The following is a 21839-nucleotide window of genomic DNA, read 5'->3' on the forward strand; positions in this document are numbered from 1 at the left end:
ATGTTCTCCTTTTTTTTCTCTGGCTGCCATCCCTGCCAACAAGACTTTTGGGCACTTCTCAGCATCATGCCTTTGCAAAGTAGCCCCAAACTTGCTTTTTCCTAATCTCTGGACCTCTAGAGAGCCCTCAGGGCCATACTGTCCACCTCTCTGGTGATATATGGGAACTGCCTTTCCACCCTAGGATATTTCAGGTGTATCCAAAAGAAGCTGAGTACAGATCGGATGGCCAATAAGTAACATGGCTACTAGGAAGAAGAAATAATCTTTATGTACCAAAAGTGGTACATAAGATTTTGGTGGTGACATCCTGGCTCCCTTCTCCCTTCACACACATACCCCATCTCAATGTCTGGAGTCCTACTTTTGAAACTTGCTCCTAACTTGATTTTTCTACTTTCGCCAGGTTGAGTTAGAATAGCAAGACACAGGTCTAGCAGGATTAGGCCTTGGAGGCTCATGCTCTTAAAGTCTGGATTCCTCCACTTCATCTGACTCAACATCCCCTTTTAACAACAGATCTGTCATTCTCTCCCTTTACTGGCCTGAAATAACATTTTTAACTATTGTGATTAACCTACTGATATACATTTTTCTTTTTGACCAAACTGTAACCTGCTTCCTCTGAGCCCTTTCTCAATGAGGTCTCAACTCTGGCTTATAAAGAGTTAAGCAGACAGTAGCATCATTTCTAACAGCTCAAGGCCACATCCTTGGGATGACCCTTAAAATGTCTGCCTGCTAAAACCTATAGCTGAAAAAAAAAACCTGACTGTTTTATCCAGCATCTGAAGATAGTGCTGGTGTCTCCCAGCCTCTGTGGGAGAGTAGGAACCCCTTCGATAAAAACCAGTTAATGAACCCACATGAGTTTCCAACACCAACACTCTGCTTCCCACTTTTTATAATTTTTCATTTCTCCTGAGCACCCTCTCCTTTTCTTCATATTCCCTATTTCCTTTTAAACACCCGATCTCCTCTGTACAAATTGAAGTTGCGTTTAGTTCATGTTGAATGCTTTTCCCTATTGCAATTACTGATTGAAATTTGTCCTTACCACTTTAACTAGTGCCCATCTTTGTTTATCTTAGACACTACATATATAATACTTTTAAAAATCATAAAGATGGGTGTAGTGGTACACACTATAATCCCAACCACTTGGGTCGCTAAGGTGGGAGGAGCACAAGTTCAAGGCCAGCTGGGCAACTCAATGAGAACTTGACTCAGAATAAAATTTTAAAAGGGCTGGGAATGTTGCTCATATGTAGAGCTCTTGCCTAGCATGTGTAAGACCCGAGATTCAATCCCCAGTATCACAAAAATTTAAAAAGTCAATATAATGCTACAAATATAATATAAAAATAGAACATATTCTATAATAAATATAAAAAGAATTTTACAATAAACAATGTGTCTCTCAATATATAATTTTACAGACACAGCTAAACTAGAGGACACAGAAAATGGTCAGATATATGCTCCTTCTTAAAATGTGTAAGTATGGATTTGAAACAATAAAATTTGCCCCTGAGTTAAACAGAATTTTTATTTACATTGGATAATTTGAAATACAAGCAAATTAATATAAACACAGGATTCGTGAATGGGACAACTGTTGAGAGCCACAGCCAAAGGGGCCCCAGCAAACTTCCATCTGCCAACAAACTTCCAGCTGCCGACTGATGACTGGCTCACAGCAGCCCCAGCAACATCTAGCTGATTGGCTCCTCTGCAGTGATGCTCATTGGGCTGTTTCCCTGCCTTTCAGACCACGGAGCTGCTCATTGGGGGACTTCTTTGGCTCCGCCCACACGACCCAGCCAATCGGCCTCAAGATTGTGGGAGGTGGAGAGGCTGGTGTGGGGAGAGGCTTGTGGGAAGCTGGTGGTGGCAGTTGGGCTCTAAGGGTTTTTTCCTGAGGAGCTGTTTTGTTTGGCGTGTGTAGTTCTAAAAATAAAGTTAGTTTCTTTTGACAAGTGGCTCCTGAATTGTGCCCAGCCAGACTGTGGCATTAATGGGACAACTAGATAGACACCTAGAACAGGTGTGTCACATGGGGAACTCAAACACCACAAGCCACATGGGAACACATAACATGATCTTTTCAAAATGGCAGCCATCTCCTGTGAAAATTCCTACCAACACAACATGCAATCTTCATTTGACTTAACAGTCCTCACATCCTTGGGAAATTATAATAAACCTGAGCAAAACTACTTTGGTTTTTGTAAGTTTCATGAAGTAAGCTTCCAGGCTTGGCTAAGTGCAGATGGGCTTCTCACCTAAGTGGATGTCCAATGGGGTTGTTCAATACCACAGGCTCACTTGTCCATCCAGGACAACTCCGGGTCTCCTCCCACCAAATACCTGTAGCCATTCTCTATTTTTATGTTCATCAAAAAAAAAAAAAAACTCTATAGATTTCCAAAAGATCACCTAGAGGACAGTACCAGCCACTCTGAGAAGCATTGCTGATCCCCTGCTCCTGCACACATAAGCTACAGTTTAAACAGAACCCAGCTTCCAAGGTCAAATTCTAGCCACTCAGCAGGCTGATCTCCACCAACTCCAAGATAATGCTCTCAGGTACTGGGCTTTGCTGAGGAGCTGAAGCTGAAGCATTAATAAACAAGAAAATGTTAAGATGCTTCCTTGACTGTCGCATCTACTGCCATAGAGGGTAACTTGGCAAAATGTATCACTATTTTAAATGTATATACCAATTAGAAGTTCCACGGCTAGGAATTCATCTCAGAGATAGATTTACACGTGTGTAGAATGGTGTCTGTTCCAGGAAGCATCAATTATATGTAGAAAATATTGAAAACTACATAAATTTCTATGTGTCGGGCACTGGCCAGATGAATTAAGGCACATCCATATGATGGATTATTCTCCGTTATTGAGTTAGAATTATACTAACCATATAAAGTGACATATTTTGCTCAGTTTTGACATAACTTACCAAGAATATGAGGGATATTAAGTCAAGTGAAGATTAAATGTTTTCTACTTTGCTTTATTTTTTTTATGCTTCTGCTTGGAGTCCATGCACGTGTGTGTATGTGTGTGTGTGTGTGTGTATGTGTGTGTGTGTGTGTGTGAGAGAGAGAGAGAGAGAAAGAGAGAGAGAGAGAATGCACATTGACATATATTTGATGTCTTCTATGTTCATAGACTCTTTTTAGAAGTATTTACTAAAATCTCCTGCCTCTGGGAGGTGGAGGGCGGAGGTGGGTGGTGGAATTTCTTTACATTCCTTTTTGTAGTCTAAGTTTTGAAATATGTGCAATTAATACCTATTCAAACCAGTTTGCTTTAATTTTTAAAAACGTTAAATCCTTCTCCAGTAAGATTGTCCTGAGGAGCTGTGTCCAAATTCCTAAATTGGACTCAGGGACATCAGGTGGGGCCGGGGGGAGTGGCTCCCATTTGGCTACCTGGCAGGTTGGTGAGGTGGGAGATGTCTCTGCTGGGGACTGAGATCATTTCAGGGGAACAGACTTACCCCCAGCTTCAGAGGGAAGGGGATCCATAGGACCAGAAAGACTCCTAGACCACCCCTCAAATAATTAGTCTTATCATTTGTTGATTTTTCCTGAGTGAGGCCATAGAGGCTTCTTCTAAACCTTCCGTAAAGGAAAGAGAGCTGAAGGGCAGGCCTGAGGACACTGGCAGACGGTTTCCCTGGCAACTACCATTCCTCTTGTGTTTTTTTTTTTTTCAGTATTAGTTTGAAAAGCAAAAGGAAAGTTCCTTCTGCATGGAGATCAGCCAGCTGGGAGCTGACCTCTCCTCACTCCTGTCATCCATTCTTGAGGTAGTGACCTCCCATTGATTTCTGGTGGCTCTTAACATCCCTGACTAAAAGAAATGGCCCTAAAAACAATTCCTGTGATGATTTTGGAGTGAACAAATGGCTTTTCATTCACCACTCTATGCCTTGTAAATCCAGTCAACTAAACGAAAACTTTAGCTGGTAATGCTTATTGGTCACTTGGCATGTGTCTGGTACAATCCTTGCACTAGTGAATAAGTCATAATTTCTGTCCTTTGGCATACGGGCAGATGGTATCCATATAGATGAAGAGCTCATTCAACGCTTTTATTGAGCAACTTCTATGCACCAAGCACGTTGTAGGAAATGAGGTCAAAACGTGGTGAGTTCCAACGTTGGGCACATGTAAGTGCTGAGGGAGTACAACTGCTCTGTCGCTGCTCCACTCATACCTACTCAGGTCTTGCCATTGTTCTGCCTTTGGGCATGGCTTCAGGTGCCAGCATCTGTGGCTCTTCCTTGGAGGGCTTGCCCTGGGGCCAGAATCCCTCTTGGCCCACACACCCAGCTAGTCAGAAATGCTAGAGAATGAATGTCCCCAGGAACTGCCCTTGGCCAGTGACTGACAGGAGCTGATAGACACGTATTCCAGCTCCCTGTCCCCTTCAGTGACAACAAGCAAGTGTTCTACACTGGGCCCTGGAGCACCCCAGGAGGATTAACCACTTAACCTTTATCACCGTTTTTATTTCTCTTCTCAAGCACAATCTCCTCACTCCACCAGGTGGTGTTGAATGAGAGGGCCTTCAAGGTCCTTCCTGGATTTAGGATCCCCTTATTCCATCATCTTTACAAAAATGCCATTGGAAAAAATGTAAACTCTTTTTCAGTGCACTGGGGTTTTCCACTCTGTTGTGGACTAAATGTTTTTGTACCCTCGGAATTCAGAGTTTGAGGTCCTACCCCACAGTAAGCTGGTATGAGGGGGTGGGGGCTTATTGGGGAGGTGATTTTGCTTAGCTGAGGTCCCTGGGCATTTGTGTGGGAGGGGGTTCTCATGATGGGATTAGAGCCCTTATATTTAGAAACCAGAGACCTTTCTCTCCAGCTTGCTGTTGCCCTCCACCCATCCCCCTCCCTCCTATGTGAGGACAGAGTAAGAAAATAGTCATTGGCAAACCAGGAAAAAAAGTCCTCACCAGGACTCGACCATGCTCTCACCCTAATCTTGGACTTGCCAGCCTCCAGAGCTTATGAACAATAAATGTATTTGTTTAAGCCACCCATCTTGTGGTGCTTTGTGACAATCTACACCAAGATGTGGTCACCGTTGAGTTCTAACCTTGTTCCTGTAGCTATTTCCACCGTGGCTGCCTGCTTCTCTCTTCTCTGCCTGATGGTTTTCTGTGGCATTGCAGGGGCAGGGAGGCCCATCTGGAAGTGAAGGGGGCATAACACCCCTTGGCGCAGCCTTATCCAATGGGGAATGGGAGTCACTGGGTAGATGTTGGGCTCTCTTCCTGGCCTCTGCTCAGCTGGATAAGGAGTATCAGATGAGACCCTGGGGGGATCAGCTTTAGCAGTAACTCACCCTTACACTTCAGCGTCTTCCCTCTTCCTCCTCCGACACCCCTGCTTCCGTGGGATCACTCCCAAACCCACCATGTAATCAGACACTTGCATCCAGCTCTGCTTTTATAAGAATCCAAACTAAGACAAGTATCCTAAGGAAATCCATCAGACACTAAGACAAGTGTCCTAAGGAAATGTTTTTTTTTTTTTTTTTTTTTTTTTCAGTCAAACCATTTCGGATAAAGGCCAATGACGTTGGCTATGTGGGCCTTTAGATGTTTCAGAACAAATGTGAGATTTCTAATACATGTTCAGGAGAAGAAAAGACCCCAAATAGAAGCCTTCAAACCAATTCATTTCTGATTAGAGCAAGCGGCCTCCTGACCTCTGTTAAATGGAGACGGCTTGTAACATGTTTAAGTTCTATGAATAATAAATTAGAAGGTTCCTGCATGCCCCTGGAATTCTACCAATTTTTCTTTGATACAAAAAGGATATATATCTTTGAGACAATCCATAACTGGAAAATCTTACACTGAAAATATGATATTTCTCTCAAGGACTTCATTTATGCACTTTGATGTATCATACATAGATGGGATATAATTTCTCATTTTTCTGAGTGTACATGTTGCAGAATCATATTGGTCATGTGGTCACATATATATACATACAGTAATAATGTCTGTTTCATTCTACTATCTTTCCTATCCCCACATCCCCTTCTATCCCCTCCCATCACTTCCCTCTACCTAATCTAAGGTAACACTATTCTTCCCTACTGCCCCCCCTTACTGTGAATTAGCATCCGCTTATTAAAGAAAACATTCGGCCTTTGGTTTTGTGGGATTGGCTTATTTCGCTTAGCATGATATTCTGCAACTCTAACCATTTACTGGCAAATGCCATAATTTCACTCTTCTTTAAAGCTGAGTAATAGTCTATTGAGTATACATACCAAATTTTCTTTATTCATTCATCTGTTGAGAGACATTTGGGTTGGTTCCATAGTCTAGTTATTGTGAATTGAGTTGCTATCACATTGATGTGGCTATGTCACTATAGTATGCTGATTTTAAGTCATTTGGGTATAGACCAAGGAGTGGGATAGCTGGGTCAAATGGTGGTTCCATTCCCAGTTTTCTGAGGTCTCCATACTGCTTTCCATAGTGGTTGCACCAATTTGCAGTCCCACCAGCAATTTATGAGTAGCATTTCTCTTCTTTACTAGGATGGAGAAGTAAGAGCCATTTCTCCTTAGTGTACATAGTAAGTCCACAAACCAAAGAGCCTAATAGAGGGTCCTCAACCAGAGATTGGCATATGTTCAAGTGAAGGGGCTGCCCAGCCCTCCACACGTCCTGTCCTGCTTCCCTGTGAACCCATCCATGACCCTCCCACATCAGTGTTCTTTTCCCACTATAAGAGAAGCACCATGAGCAGAAGGATTTTATGTGCTTTTGTTCACTGTTGTCCCCCTACAGTGCCAGAAAGACAGTTGGTATCTTCAGTAGGATTATATTGAAATCAGACAGACTTAGGGGCCTGCAGTGATGATGATCTAAGAAATCAAAAGTAAAGAGATGTTATCAAGGTCACTGCTACAGGCAAAGAAACTTTGGAAAGTTCCCAAGAGCTTCTGGAATGGGCCATACAGAGGAGGAGAAACTGCTTCTATCCCACAGACACTGAAGGGTGAGTTCACACCCTTACTTCCAGGCTGAACCCAGCTGGGCAGAGCCTTGAGCCAGGGAAGTAGAGTGGGGTGCTTTGAAAGCTTGAGGAGGGAATAAGGTTTAGGTATTTCACACTCCCCAGCTCAGCAGCAGCTGGAGCCAGAGGGGGGGGGTCTCTGAGCGGTGGTGAAGGGCACCAAAAGCATCTCCCTCAGGGAGCATTAAGCAAATGGATTCTCCTCAATGCAGATACGCATAGGTATTCCAGGAAAAAGTCAGGCCCCAGGCCCATTTTGCCAGAAAACAAAGGTCAGAATTATTAGTAAACTCTGATCCATTAAGAAGGAAAAATCATTACTATGGCCCAAAAGTTCAGACTTCTTTGGACTTTTTATTCTCTTGGCATATCTTCCATAACAAATTCCGGCTCAGAATTCCCATCCCTGGAGGGAAGTGCTACAACTTTATTGTAAATGAAAGACCTGTTGCCCCAGCCCTCCTTCCAGCCTCTGAAAGTCCTTGTCCCCTTTGACTTTTCTTTGCAGCATTTCCACTCTGGGCTCTTGGCCACCCCTCAGGTTCTGTGCCAGCTCCCTTTCTTCCACTCATTTCTTCTTGCTGTCACTCCTCGGGGTCTCTCTAGAGGCATCCACCCGCCCCACTACTGTCCTGCTATCTGCCTTTCTAGATTCTACCTACACCTCCCAGATGGGCAGCTGTCACCCACATGTCACACTCTAGATCCACACTTCCAGTGCCCCTTCTGCCCTGAGCTCAGGACTCAGGTTCCCAAACTCCTCTAGGATGGTCCATGCACAAACAATAAACTCAATCTCATGCTGATCTCATTACCCACCCCAGCCTCACACTCCCAATCTGTTCTTCCTCCTGAATTCCTGTCTTGGGTAACACTCCACCATCCACTCTTGTCTCCAAACCTAGAACTTCAAGACCAGCCTCAGTCATCAAGTCCCCCCATGCTTCTACTAGTTTCTTGAAACAGCAAGAGGTCATTCCCTGGACAGTTGGAAGGTTTACTTATCTCTACTTTTACTAATTTTACAACTTGCATGATGTTTGTCATGTTTCATAAGAATTAACAGGTTTTGTAATGGTGCATTGTCCTAAATATAAACCTACCTTTTTTCTCCTTGCTCCTCTGACATCCCATGGCCCTCCAAACCAGCTCTGGGTGCCCTTCTGTCTTTGGGACACCTTCCACATCATCATCAGACTCATCTATTGAAAATGCTAACCTCGTTTCTTCACTGAGCTCACCAGAGCATTTCTTCAGGATTATCTCCCACCACCTCCACTCCAGAGTTTCCAGATACATCAGAACCCCTTGCAGAGCCTTTTGTTTACTTATTTCTTGAGTTCCCCCATTGTACTGTCTGCTCCCTAGGGCCTGGCATAAAATAATGTTCAATAAACAGAGGGAGGGAAGGGAGTCAAGTAACTGGCCTAAGGTAAGGAAGTTCCATAGCCAAGTTCTCAGGCAACTTGTTAGAAATGCAGATTCCTGGACCCCACCTCAGACATGCAGAATCAGAAACTGCTGGCATTTGAACAGGCCCTATTACAATTTCAGACATGTCTTGACTACTGTCACAAATGAAACTAGTTTCCTCAACCGAACCATATAATTGTTAGCAGCCTCGTGGGAAAACCACTAGACAGGACTTAATCAGCTGTTCCTTTTCAAAAATGGTGCTTCTAGGTTGCAGAAACGCAGCTTCCCCTTCTGATTAGAAAGGCGGGCAGCAACCAAAGGCGTCCCTCCGCCAAATTCCCCTGCCTGCCGCCACCAGACCCCCACTCCAGGAGCGTTCCCACAGTCCCTCAATCCGGACAGTCCACGCCTGGGTACAGATTCCAATTTTTAAGGAAACGTTTCTAAATCTTTTCTTTGAATTCAAGATGGATAAAAGGAAAGGAGAAGGGAGGGGTTGAGCGACTGGGTTAGGGGATGACTGGGGATCCCCAGGCTAGATTTGGTGCACGCAGGCGGTGAGGGAATGGTGCTGACCCTCCGCAGGGCTATGCTCTTTCTTCCACCCCCCCCCCCCGAGTTTGCTGTCTGTAAAATGGGCTTAGCAGTGCTTTTTAAGGAACTTAGCGACCTCAAGCACCAGCCCTCGGACTCCAACCTATATGGCTTCATGTACCGCGCTCAGCGCGGCTGTGTGTGAGGAGCAACAGCGCAGGGAAGACGCACTGCAGCCCCGGGTGCCCTTCTTCCCTCCTCTGAGCAAGTGAATGACAAGGGGCTGTGGCAGAGTCCTTATCTCCAAGCCGAGCAGTCAGAATTCTGGAGAGGCGGTGGGAGAGGGGAGTGCGCGAGTACTCGCAGAAGGCGTGAGTAGCCGTAACTTGTGGGGTGCGGTGGGCCGCTAGCTCCCTAAGACACTCACTGGCGCCACTTGGCGACCATGAACATCGGGCGCCGCGGGTGTGTGGTAACTTTGCCCAGGAAGAGATCGAAGCCCTTTCTTAAAATGGATACCCCTGAGCCAAGCCCCGAGGTGTCATTTCCATTTTACAGCTGCATGAAGAAAGGCCCAGGACACCAACAGCCAGCAGAGGCGGGATCCCTTTCCTGGACTTGAAACACTTGCCCTTGGAATCAAGGGCTTTTATTGCGCTGAGAAGCAAATGAAGATTCTGACTTCCCCCTTCTCCCTGGAGAGAGCCCTTACAAGTCCGGAGACCAGGGCCTCAGGTGATCCAAGAGGGGGCCCACCCACCCCCACACACGCCCCCTTTCAGAATTTCACTTAGCTGTCAGTCTGGCCTAGGGTTCCTCCAGTTTCCTTGGAGGCCCAACTGGTTCCCAAAGTGAATTAAACTCAGGCAGTTTATCCAACCCAGAGGCTAAAGACTTCTGGGTTTCCCACCCTGGAAAGCGCACTGCACTGGAATGGGTCAAGGAGAGGCAGGGGACAGAGCGAGGGAGGAAGTGCATTGGGCCCCCAGGAGAACCCGCACCGGGATCCCCGCCTGGGAGGGGCTAGCCCCCTTTTCTTGAGCCATTTCCCCTCTTTTTCTAGAAGCCACTTCAATCGGTTGTCGACCCAGTGGCCTTCCTCTGAGCACGTGTTGCTGCGGGTCTGCGTCAGCGTTGGGTAAATAGATGACTGTCCTATAGCGCCGGGCGGGGCTATTTAAGAGGCAGCCACCCGCCCGCCTACCCTGAACTTGGCTCGGCTGTAGCAGCTCCGCTGGAAATGCTAAACCAGCTGCTTTCTAATCCAAAGGTATGTAGGTCCCCTTCACTCGCCCACGCGGATACAAGTGTCCTGTGTCTTTGAAGAATGCTGTCTTCAGTTTTGTACCCCTTTATATTTTTTTTCTGTTTTCTGTGTCTTCCCCCCGCGTAGCTGAAAAGACATTCTTTAAACTCAGAAATAAGGGTGCTGGATTTAAAAATGAGGGCTGGGTGGGTAGCTGCCTTAGAGACTTTCACAAGCCTGTGTGGGTCTTTTTTGCACAAAACTTTGAAATAGCCATTTGCTAGGAGTCTCAGGCAAATTGGGATTTCCTAGCAGTTAAACAGAGGGGCGGAGAACTTTGCAATCTTTTCAAATAAAATACCAAAAAGTTTTAATATTTAAATCCATTTTCTAAATATTGCAGAAAATCCAGAGCTTTAAGAATAGAAATATGTGGATTTTCTGTCTAATCACAGTTCTAAAATTCAGTCAATCGGTGCTTTGGCAATGGCTGAGAACTAAACGCATATTTCTGATTTTTTTAAACCCTACCTATGTTTTGCTTAGTGATTTATTACTAATTCCCACATACACCTTGAGGAAACTTTATACATTTTTTTTAAAATTATGGCATCCATAATTTTAATTCGCCATTTACTTCCGTACTGAAAGCTTCTTTTCTAATCTGGAAAAGTCTTGCCTTCCTTCAAGGGTGTCATTTCTCTCTGCTGAGATCCTGTATTTTTCACATTATCTTTAATAGAGTGCTTTTCCAGCTAGAACAAAGACGCTCTACAAAAGCTTTCTCAAACTTAAGGCAAACAGGAGACATTCTTTCTGCTAAAAAGGGCGAAACACCAGTTCTCTCACCGACCCTGGCACTTGGGTGCGGATTACCCTAGAGACAAGCCAAGCGCGCTTAGGCGCGCGCGCGAAGCTGTGTGTCACTCAGCTGAGGTCTGCGCTGGGTAAGCTCTAGCGCTGGCTCCAACCTAGCGGGTCTGGTGCGCCGGCGCTGGAGTGAGCCCGCTTCCAGGTGCCCGACTCTCGGCAGGCACTGACGGATGCCCAGCATTTTTTTTTTTTTTTTTTTGACGCCCCCTCGCCTTTGCTCTCCACAGCCATGAATCTTGGCGTTTGCCTGTGCGTGCTGATGGCGGTACTTGCTGCGGGCGCCCTGACGCAGCCGGTGCCCCCAGCTGGTGCCGCAGGCTCCGGGGTGCAGAGGGCAGAAGAGGCGGCCAGAAGGCAGGTGAGGGCGGTGCAGAGGACAGACGGGGAGCCGAGAGCGCACCTGGGCGCACTACTGGCCCGATACATCCAGCAGGCTCGGAAAGGTAAGGATGCTGCCTTCTTGTCCCTCACTTCTGTCCCTGTTCTGGACTGTCAATCCTGTCCTTCTCTAGAGCCCACCAGATGAAGATATCCCTTTTGGGAGAAAACACAGACTAATGGGATTTCCACCTTCCTTTCCAGAGTTCCACCGCACCTGAGAGTACAGTTTTGAAGTCCTCTATAGGCAAATCAAAATGAGGTGTAGAGAACTTAATTTATTAGTAAGGAAAACGTTCTTAAAAATCTTTCTCTAAGCTAATTTTTGGCACAGTGTTGCTGATTAAGCTCAACACCATTTTATGAAAATGCTTTTTTTTTTTTGAGATAATTACTAAATCCTGGAAAGGGGTTCCAAATACACTAAACAACCTCTTCTATTAATGCAGCTGAACCAGGAGCCACACAGATGCAGACAGTTGGAAACTCTCTAGCAGGAAGTGATGGATGCTGAAAATACTTGAGATCTGACAAAAACAAGTGAGAATAGGTCAGTTTTCACTAAAGTATGTAATGGAAGGAAAGAACAGGAGCATTTTTGAGTTTTCCTTGACAGTGAGTGAATTGAAATAATTACACATGAGATGATTAAAAAAAAAAAAAAAAACTACTGGAGAGATGTTCCCTAAGTCAGTTTTCTCAGCATTCCTTTTTCCAGGAATACGGTGATTTAGCAGTTTCCTGGCTTAGTGCCCTTTTCCTGGGCCTGACTTTCTCATCTGCAAATAGGAGGCCAGAGCTCCCTGGAGCCGCGGTTGGCTCTTTGTGTGATTCAGAGGGAGGAATCATGATTTTTTTTTCTCCCAGCTTTATCCACAATGACACTGATGATGGACACTGGCTAAGGGGCAGTGTGCTAAACTAGATCAACAACTGAATTAAAAACATCCAGCAAACACTGCCAGGATGGCTGAAGGAAGTGACTCCTTTTCCATGAGGTTTTACTCAATTGGATTTGAACTTTAACTCATGGCTTGAGTAAAGAGGAAGAAAATGGAGGGCTTGGCTTTCTAGAGTCTTCTGTGGTTTTACATGAAGATGACATTAGAAACTTTTTGACAAGGGCCTTCAGAGGGAAAAGGACAGAAGGTGATTTGTAGAATTGCTCAAACTACACCTTTTGTGTTCTTTCCTGAGAATTAAACTGAAAGAATGGAAATACTAGTCAGATGACAGAAAGTCTGACAGTTTGGAAAATTCCTTCTGTTTGCCTATCTGAACGTAATTTAGAATCTGCTCACAGATGTGGGTTGAATTTCAGCCAGACAGTCTGAGTTATCCTAGGCTATTCATTGAAATGTAGATCTCTCTCCAGCTTTAGGAAAGACCCAAGAAACCCAGTTCTAGGGGTGGGGTGAGCTACTTGCCAAATTATTTCCTAGAACCAATACCCTACCAGTGGCTCTTACAGCATAAATCTTAGATGGGAAGTTCTTACAATCCCCTCTTTCAACACCCTCCTGTCTTTGCCTTCAGGCTGTTGGGCCAAAGGAACCCTGGTGGGAAGAGCAATCACTTGGAAAATAAGCTGCCAACACCCAGGATCGGCAGAACTAGAAAACAATCATGCTCTTCGACTAACAAATAAGATGTAGGAACAAATGTCCTTGAATATTTTATATATTTTGAGATCATATTCGATTTGACTTAACACTAGAATACATCAAAGGTTCTAAATGACAAAATGTGTTCTTTAAGCAGTGTGTAAGAGTTTATCATTAGGAACTCTTACAGGGTTCTTAATGGTTTGGGGAGAAGCAGTTCTAGTAGAGAGTGATTGGGGAGGCATCTAGTGGCATAGTGCATCTAATGGCATTCAGTACACACTTACCCATGACCAGCAAAGCCCCAGTGTTGCAGCTGTTGTCTCAGACCTGAAAACATTTCTCTGCACAGTAAGTATTATCATGCCCATTTTGCCCATATGGAAGCCATGGCTCTAGAAGGTTGAATAACAGTTTCTGCACATCTAAGCGGCAATAAGACTGAGGTTCTCTAAGCCCTGACTTCCCTAGAGTGTCTGGAAGCCATTTGGCTTCCCAGCGGTATTATCTGTTCAGGATGTTAAAGTTTAAAGAAGTCAGACCCTTCATTTTGACTCTATAAATCAGTTGTAAGTCCCTACTCTGTGTAGCTGGTGAATGAAGACTATAGTAAGTACACCCAGGTGAGGACAGAGCTGTAGAATGACAGCTGTACACAGTGCTCACCCCAGCAACCCTGATTGCTTGCTCATATTGAAACTGTCACTTTGCTTCCACTAGATGGAAATTTGGTGAGCTACTTTGAACTTCAGCATTATAGCATTCGTTATAGGATTATATTCATTATAGGGTTGTAGCATTCGTCATCAGAGCAGGCAGGAGGATGGGTCATATTTCCATGTTACTGTCCATGGAGAACTGAGTCTGCAGGTCTTGCTGAATTTAAGGACAAATATTTCACCATAAAATGTCCTCAAACAGTTAAACAGCAGGGGCCCTTTCCCTTCTGGATAGGCTAGGAATGTCTACAAAAAGGGCTCAAATGTGCTGTGTTGACTTAGCTCCCAAACTGGGAAGGGATGGGGGCAGAGAGAGAAAGGATGGGGATGTTGTTATTCTGTGTGGTGTGTCGGTTTTAAATATAGCTGGTTAATTTCATTACCCATTATGACAGGATAACTGCCTCTGAAGGGTCACTTATCAGTAAACAGCACATATTTGGGCTCCCTATGCAGGAGCTGGCAAGGAGAGCCTCATGCAGAGGCTACACACCAACATCTTGAGAGGTGGAGACATGGTGGCCCCCCAACACAGTGGCCACCAATGGGAGGTCCTCTATTTCTCTACTCAGGAGCTGGCCTGGACTTTGCCCATTCATGGCCCTGAAGCGCCGTGTTTAACCCTTCTTTTGCACAGATCACTGTCTGTGATCTCTGAGAGGCACTGTGTCACATGCCTCCCAAGCATCTACCTTGTCATACTTCTGCCCACTCAATGGGGGTTCTAGGCAAGAATAATCCTGTTCCCAAGGGCATGGCACCCATTCAATTTCAGTTATTGATTTTAGGTCAAAATGTCTGACTTCATTTACCTCTTTTATTCTCGCATCCTTCTTGGACTATTACTGAGATGCCAAGATTTCAATCTGATGGTGTATATTTTTCGGGTTATCTTTATTTTTAAGCAAAGAAAGTAGCTTTCAAATTAATAATTTCAAAACATTGTTTGATTATCATTGGGACTTGACCCCATCTTTTAAAGCCATTCCAATATCAAGATATTGTGATTGCACTACCTTAAAGCTCTCTGGACAAGTTGGGTATGATCAGGGATGTTAAGCAATGAAATTTAGAAATGAGCAAGTACTAGGGAAATTCTTGCTTTCTGCTGAGGGCCAAATACACAAGGAAAATACTGTTAAGGGTAGGGGAGACAAAGAAAAATTGAGGCAATTCCTCAGTTTGTATAAGGCAGGACAAAATGAACCCATCTAAATAACCTGTGAACACAAAACACACCCATAACTAGTGAACATCACTTTTATTCATTTATGCAGACATAGGTCTTTCTCCTCTTTCATCTTTGTCTGTAATACCTTTAAGAATATAAATGTATATATTTCATTTGGCCTTTTCTGTTGTTTGCCTTCACAAATTGAACTGGTTGTATTATTAGATATAATGCTCTTCTTTTCTTTTTCTCTGTCCCTTGTAGCTCCCTCTGGCCGCATGTCCATCATTAAGAACCTGCAGAACCTGGACCCCAGCCACAGGATAAGTGACTGGGACTACATGGGCTGGATGGATTTTGGCCGGCGCAGTGCTGAGGAATATGAATATCCCTCTTAGAAGACCAGCCTCCATCCACCTGACTTAGAGGAGGCAGAATAAGAAAACAATCATGCTCATAACTCATTGTCTCTGAAGTTTGACATTTTAAGTATCTTATTTATTAAGTTCTCAATGTGAAAAATCCTTCTATTAAGATTGTCCTGTGCAACCACACACCTCAGCAGAATTGTGCAATTGAAGAATATGATGTTTCCTAACTCTGTGACTTCTGGTCCTAACATGTTGCTATGCTATTAAAGTGATTTCATTCTGACTCCTCATTCCTTGAATCTACTGAGGGTCCTCAGACCATGCAAGGAAGGAAGTCTGATCTGCAGTGCCCAGGGAATCCCTTCAGTAGATGGTCCCAGACACAGCTTGGGAAATGAGTACTAGGCATGGAGCTTACCCCCTGCTGAGGCAAAGTGGCTGGAAGGTGTCCAGCAGAAGTGCCTTCTGTGGTCAGGTCTATAGCCCAGCCCTGAAAACCCTGACTCCTGATATCTTTTGCCAATCCTACTGCCCCCCATAAGTTTTCTCTCTTTAAATAAGTTATAGGGCAGTGCCTTACCCTGCCTTTGCAAGTATTTGATCATTCCGTGGCCTGTGGCACAGAGATGATTGTCCTTCCTTTATGGATGAGGAAGCTGTCTCTGAGAGGTGAACATGACCAGTGCACCTACCAACTAGAGTCACAGACTTGAGGGCTTAATGTTCCTGTGCTAGTGGGACCTCTGTCACTCTTAGCATTTCTCAAACTCTGAAAGTGCACAAGATTCACCAGAGTACTCTCATTAAACTGTGTATTCTGATTTAGAAAGCCTGAGCCAGTTCCCAGGAAGCTCCCAAGTGGTCAATGCCACAGGACCCAGCGTTTTTGCTGGAGTAGAGAAGAGCCTGTGATCGCTTTCCCAAGAGTTCTGCTGTTTTTCACTTAGTAAGCATATTGGGAGGACTCTGGTAGTTATCCAGAACAGAAGTCAATCTGTCTGTTGGTCCTCTATAGCGATCAGTAAAGGGAACAAGTGAGTACACAGGGACACCAGAGATGATCTAATAACTACCACCCACAGTGCAGACAGACCTTCCATGCCTCCCAGCCGAGGCTCCAACAATCTCAGATCGTCAACCAGCTATGGCTCTAGGTCTGACATAGAACATGGCAGCACAAAAAGGAACTGACATTGAAAACAATATTGGCAAATATATAACAGGTCCCAGAGGGACTCTACCCAGACCACCATCACTGTGGATACTCAGTGCACCTTCCTTAAGGGTGGAAAGAGAATGGCAAGCAAGTCCTCAAAGAGGGACCCCCAAAAGATCAAGACAGTGCAATTTTTAAACTTGAACTGAAGTTAGGATTCAGTGTAGACTCCAAATAGATAGCACTCTATATCATTCCCTGCTAAGGTTACTACTTCATTTATTTAGTCCCTGCCATTTGGTTTCCAATCACCTCATATGTTAGGTATCCAATTCCCATTCAGTCCAAAATATTCAGATGCCTGTGTTTTTAGCAACCCTCTCCAGCAAAGATCACTATTTTGTGGGCATGTAGAGGGTACTGGGTAGGGGGATGGCAGCATGACCCTGTGTGGGTACACACACGAGTGTGGATGTGTATTGTTTGTGTTTTATGGAGGGCATGATGAGGAACTTGGAATTTAATATAAAATCAGTGGAGAAGGGATGAAGAAGGTCTTATCTGAATTACTGATTTGTGAATCATCAAGGAAGGAGGTGTTACGTTTTCAAAGGTAAAGTCATGGCTCATATAAATTTAAAATCAACACATGTCAAAGCTTCCATTAATAAAGGAACTAGTAAGATGTTACCACCATTTCAAAAGGAGAACTCAAGGACAGACACACACAGGTAGTCAGGATGGGGAAATGATTTGCTAATATACTCAAAACGGATGGGCTGGGGTTGTAGCTCAGTGGTAGAGCACTGGCCTTGCATGCATGAGGCCCTGTGTTCAATCCTCAGCACCACATGAAAATAAAGACGTTGTGACAATCTACAACTAAAACCATATTTTAAAAAAGAAAGAAAAGGTGCATACGGAATGCCCTTCAAAAAACAAACAAACAAACAAACAAACAAACGAAAAACAGGTTCATGACGATAGGTCAATAAAATGCCATGTTTGGAATGTTACCCAGAACAGACATTATTTATGTCTTTAGGGGACAGTTTTTCCTTATGTTTCTGTTTGCATTACTATCCATTTTCTAGGGCTTACCTAGTGTAAGTAGCTCAAAGACAGCTGTCAAGAGCACTGAAAGAATGCCCAGTAATCACCTCTGCCCTCTTCAAAGTCCCTTGGAAATTTTCCTAATATGGAAAAGGGAAGGAGAGAACAATCCCTGGCCTCCTCTTAAGTACTGGACACTGTACAAAGAAACTCATGGGCATCAGCTCAGGAAACTGTCCCAATCTTCCAAGGTGATCATGATCCTGCTTCTCCAAGAGGAAACCAGAACTTCAAGAAGCTAAATGACTGATGGATCCATACACTGCCCACAAGTGGCAGTGCCAGGATTTAAGCAGCTTGTGGTTCCAGACCTCAATGAGGAGATGCGGAGCCTTGGAGGAGAGCTGGAGCCTTGGAGGAGAGCTGGCGACTTGGAGGAGAGCTGGAGCCTTGTTTGGAAACTGTGCCTGCACAGAAACTGCTGAATCAGCATGAGTGATACTTCTGGAGCCTTTGAGGGGATCTGATAGAGCCTCCTGGGAAGGGGTGGGAGGGAGCCTAAAGTCCTGCTTCCCAATGCTTTCAGCACCACCTCTGGCCACCTTCTAACTGCAGTGTCCCTGCTCTCACCTCCATGCCACATGCTGTTACAGGGACCCAGGAACTGGCATATCCCGGATCTTCCTCAGCCCTTGGCAGGGGGATCACATGGAGCTCCTACAGTTGAGCTGAGCAGCTCTCACAGAAGCCAATAGCTCTTCAAGTCCCACTTGAGAAGGATCTGAGGAACCCATGCCCACCAGAAAGCCCTCCCCTCTTCCCCTCCCTTCCTCCTTCTCTTCTACTTCCTTTCCTCAATCCTTTCCCCAATCTCCTTCATTTACTCCTCTCCACCCTGTAATAGTCCCCTCTGATATATATATATATATATATATATATATATATATATATATATATATATATATACCCCTCCTTGTGACCCAAACTATGGGGATCCACTCTTCTTGCTGTGGCCTATGATCATGCTTTTGTCAGTGGGTCTCCAATAATTTGCACCAGTGCAATCCTAGATCTGCCTCTTTCTTTAGTCTCACTGTATTTTGGGACTGGTTTCCATACACTGAAACCAGATTGTTCCAGACCACCCCTGTAAAGTGGAAAGTCCTCTGTTCACATTATTTATCTATTCATGGGACGATATGAGAATGAAGATAGTCGTGTCCAGAGTTTTGGGTCGCAAGTATTGTTCTTCCTTTTCTCCAAACTTCTTACAATATTTGTAGATCATCCTTCTAACAACTATGGCTCATATTCTCCTCGTTGTGACAGTTTACAGAGAGACACAGAGTCATAAGAATGGCCCCCAAACTACTTCTTCATCCAAATTCTTTACTGAAGAAATACCCCAGGTCTCCCCTGATGATTATGATAATCACTGAGTTTTGTCACCTGGGTGGCTACACAGTGTCCACCATGTTCCCCTCCATGGCTGTCTCATTAATGCCAGGAAGCCCCCTGAAAATACCACCTCTGTGGGCAGAGTATTCCATCTGCTCTGCCCATCCCCAGGTTCTGGCCCAGTGTCTAGAGCTTCTGGTGATTCCTTCCTCAGGGTGGGAGCCTGGACCACACTACTACCATTTTGTCTTCACAGTTTTTAAGAGTACCTGTGGGGCCTGAACACCACGGGACGTTTTCCAATAAGCACTCATTTTAGAGACACTAGTCTCCCAGATCAGGAAGTTGAGCTGCCACTCTTCACTCCTGCTGGAATGTTTCCAAAATTGGCTTCTGAAGGTCACTTTGCTCATCCCAAATCTCTGCATTTACCTTGCAAATTGAAAATAGTCACCTGAGATACATGAGTGGTCCATTCTTGATGCCAAGGGGCCACCAGTTCAACTGTGGGACAGAGCCCAGACAAACCTTTCTGTCTGAGGAATATGATCAATCCCTTTAGAACAGGTTTGCTCCTGTGAATTTTCTTAGTTTTCCTTCACCAGAGAATGTCTTTATTTTCCCTTCATTCCTGAAAGATATTTTTGCCAAATTTAGAATTCTAGACTAACTTTTTTCCCCCTTTAGCTCTTTTAAAAATACTGTATTCCTTTCTATGACCTCTATAGTTTCCAATGAGAAATCTAGAGTCACTCAAACCATTTTCCCACTAAAAACAATGCCATTTTTCTCTATTTTCAAGATTTTCCTTTGTCTTTAGTGTTCAGTGGTTTGATTGTGGTGTGTCTGGGTGTAGATTTCTTTTGCTCTGTTTGTGGTCTGTTTAGGTCTTAAACACATACACTTATATACATACATACATATATACAAGCCTATATGTACATATATAAGTATATATATATATGCACATACAAGTATATGTGTGTGTGTGTGTGTGTGTGTGTGTATTTCTCTTTCTCTGGGATCTGATGACACAAATGTTAGACATCCCCTCCTTTTTTTTTCTTCCCATATGTCAGAGAGGCTGTGTTCATTTTTTATATCCTTTTCTTCCTCTCTATGATTTATATTGGATAATTTCTATTTATCTTCAAATTCACTGACTCTTCCCTCTGTCATTTCAATTCTGCTAATGAGTCCATCCAGTGACTTCCTTTGTTTGGCTTTGTATTTCTAAATTCTCAGATTTCTACTTTTATCTCTCATGTCTTTGCTGAGATTTTCTATTTTAAACTTTGTTTCAAGAATGGTCACAATTGCTCATTTGAGCACTTTTATCATAGCTGCTTTAAGGACTTTGATAATTTTAACATCTGTGAAATTTCATCACTGGCATCTGTTGACTGTCTTTTCCAAGGACAATTTAAATGTTCATGTTTTGTTTTTTTTGTACACTCAGTAATTTTGATTTTATATTCTGGACAATGTGAAAATTATATTATGAGACTTCAGCTTATTTAAATCTTGTAAAAAAAAGGTGATATTTTTATTTTAGCAGGTTATCCACCTGGTCAGGTCCTGGCATCAAGGACAACCCAACCTTACAGGCTCTGATGACAATGTCAGTTGTTTTCAAAGAGTTTATACTCCTTGTTGGCTCCATTTCAGGCATTCATCAATCACTCATTGGCCAGGCTGGGAACTGGATGGTGATCTCTCCATTACTTCAGTTCTCAAAGTCTTTGGTATGCTAGTTAGGACCAGATCTAAACATGTCTGGCTGCAGTGGAGTAGCGACAATAGGAAACCTTGGAGTTCATAAACACATAAAGGTCCCTTTCCTCCTCTTTAACCTCTCCAGTGCTTTGTGTTCTTTGTGTTTTTTCCCTTTCGGGTCCTTCACTTAGGAACTTGGGGTTCTGGTTACTCTGGTCTGCTTCACATTGCCATATTTGGGGCCATGTTCAGGTCTCTGTGGTAGGAGAACATAGAGAAAAAAAAAAAAAACAATGAGCTCACCCTCTTGAGATGGCAATCCTTCTGATCAAACAGCAGGTTTGCCCTTCCTCAGAATTTTGGTTCTGCCAGTTCCATTACTGACTGCTGCCACCACAGACATGCTCTATCTAGAGAGTAGAGAAAGCTAAGAAAGGAAGAAAACCAGGAGCATTCATGCTCTCTCTCTGGGCATTAGTAGTCCCAAATTTCACTTCTTGAACCAAAATTAGGGGACTTCTCCCTGGAGCCCACTTGCAGTCTCCTGCTCTGCTATGTTCAAACCAGAAGGACACCAGAGTAGGTGAAATATAAACTCACTACTGGCTTGATGTACCTCCTTTTCTGGTCTTCTTCCCCAAACTGCTTGCTGCTCTTTTCCTTCCATTGTCTTCAAATAGCTGATCTATGTAGTCTCTCCTGGAACTATCATCAGCTGGAAGGATGTGTGAAGTGTGCTTACTCTTATCTTATCTGGAACCAAAGTGCTCATGTTTTTAAATATGGAAATTTCCCATAAAAATCCCAACTTCTTCTCAAAGTCTCACAATGATGAGCCTGCTTTTCGGCAGGATAACAATATGGAGGGCAATGGTTGGCATGCCCTCTCTCACAGAGCAACTTCACACGTTGTGTTATTTTGCCACCTTATCTTAGGGGAGATTGAAACTAATATTTCCAGAGGGAAGCTGGGTGGGTATCACCTGGGCTCAGCTGCATATCTGCCTCTTAATTCATCAGACCTTTATGTTGCCAGCTCTTTCCTGCTTTCCCAGCCTCTAGTCCAGGTTAATTTCTCTGCACTCTGGCCCAAAACCTCTTCTACTGTGCTCTGCCCCTTGTGGAGTCTCTGCCTAGA

At 44.1% G+C, this 21839-nt stretch overlaps 1 protein-coding gene and 1 pseudogene across 1 annotated transcript; one reads left to right on the forward strand and one right to left on the reverse strand.

The window, feature by feature from the left end:
- Positions 1–9469, reverse strand: part of LOC144251332 (transcription factor Sp3 pseudogene) — a 108276-nt pseudogene extending 98807 nt beyond the window's left edge.
- A 1895-nt stretch (positions 9470–11364) lies between these two features.
- On the forward strand, positions 11365–15405 carry LOC144251328 (cholecystokinin-like). The gene is made up of 2 exons (XM_077794333.1): positions 11365–11578; positions 15272–15405. Exons 1-2 carry the CDS (start codon positions 11365–11367, stop codon positions 15403–15405), a joined length of 348 nt encoding a protein of 115 aa, XP_077650459.1.
- The last annotated feature ends 6434 nt before the right edge of the window (positions 15406–21839 follow it).

This window comes from Urocitellus parryii (assembly GCF_045843805.1).
Source record: "Urocitellus parryii isolate mUroPar1 chromosome 13 unlocalized genomic scaffold, mUroPar1.hap1 SUPER_13_unloc_11, whole genome shotgun sequence".
NCBI lineage: Eukaryota > Metazoa > Chordata > Mammalia > Rodentia > Sciuridae > Urocitellus > Urocitellus parryii.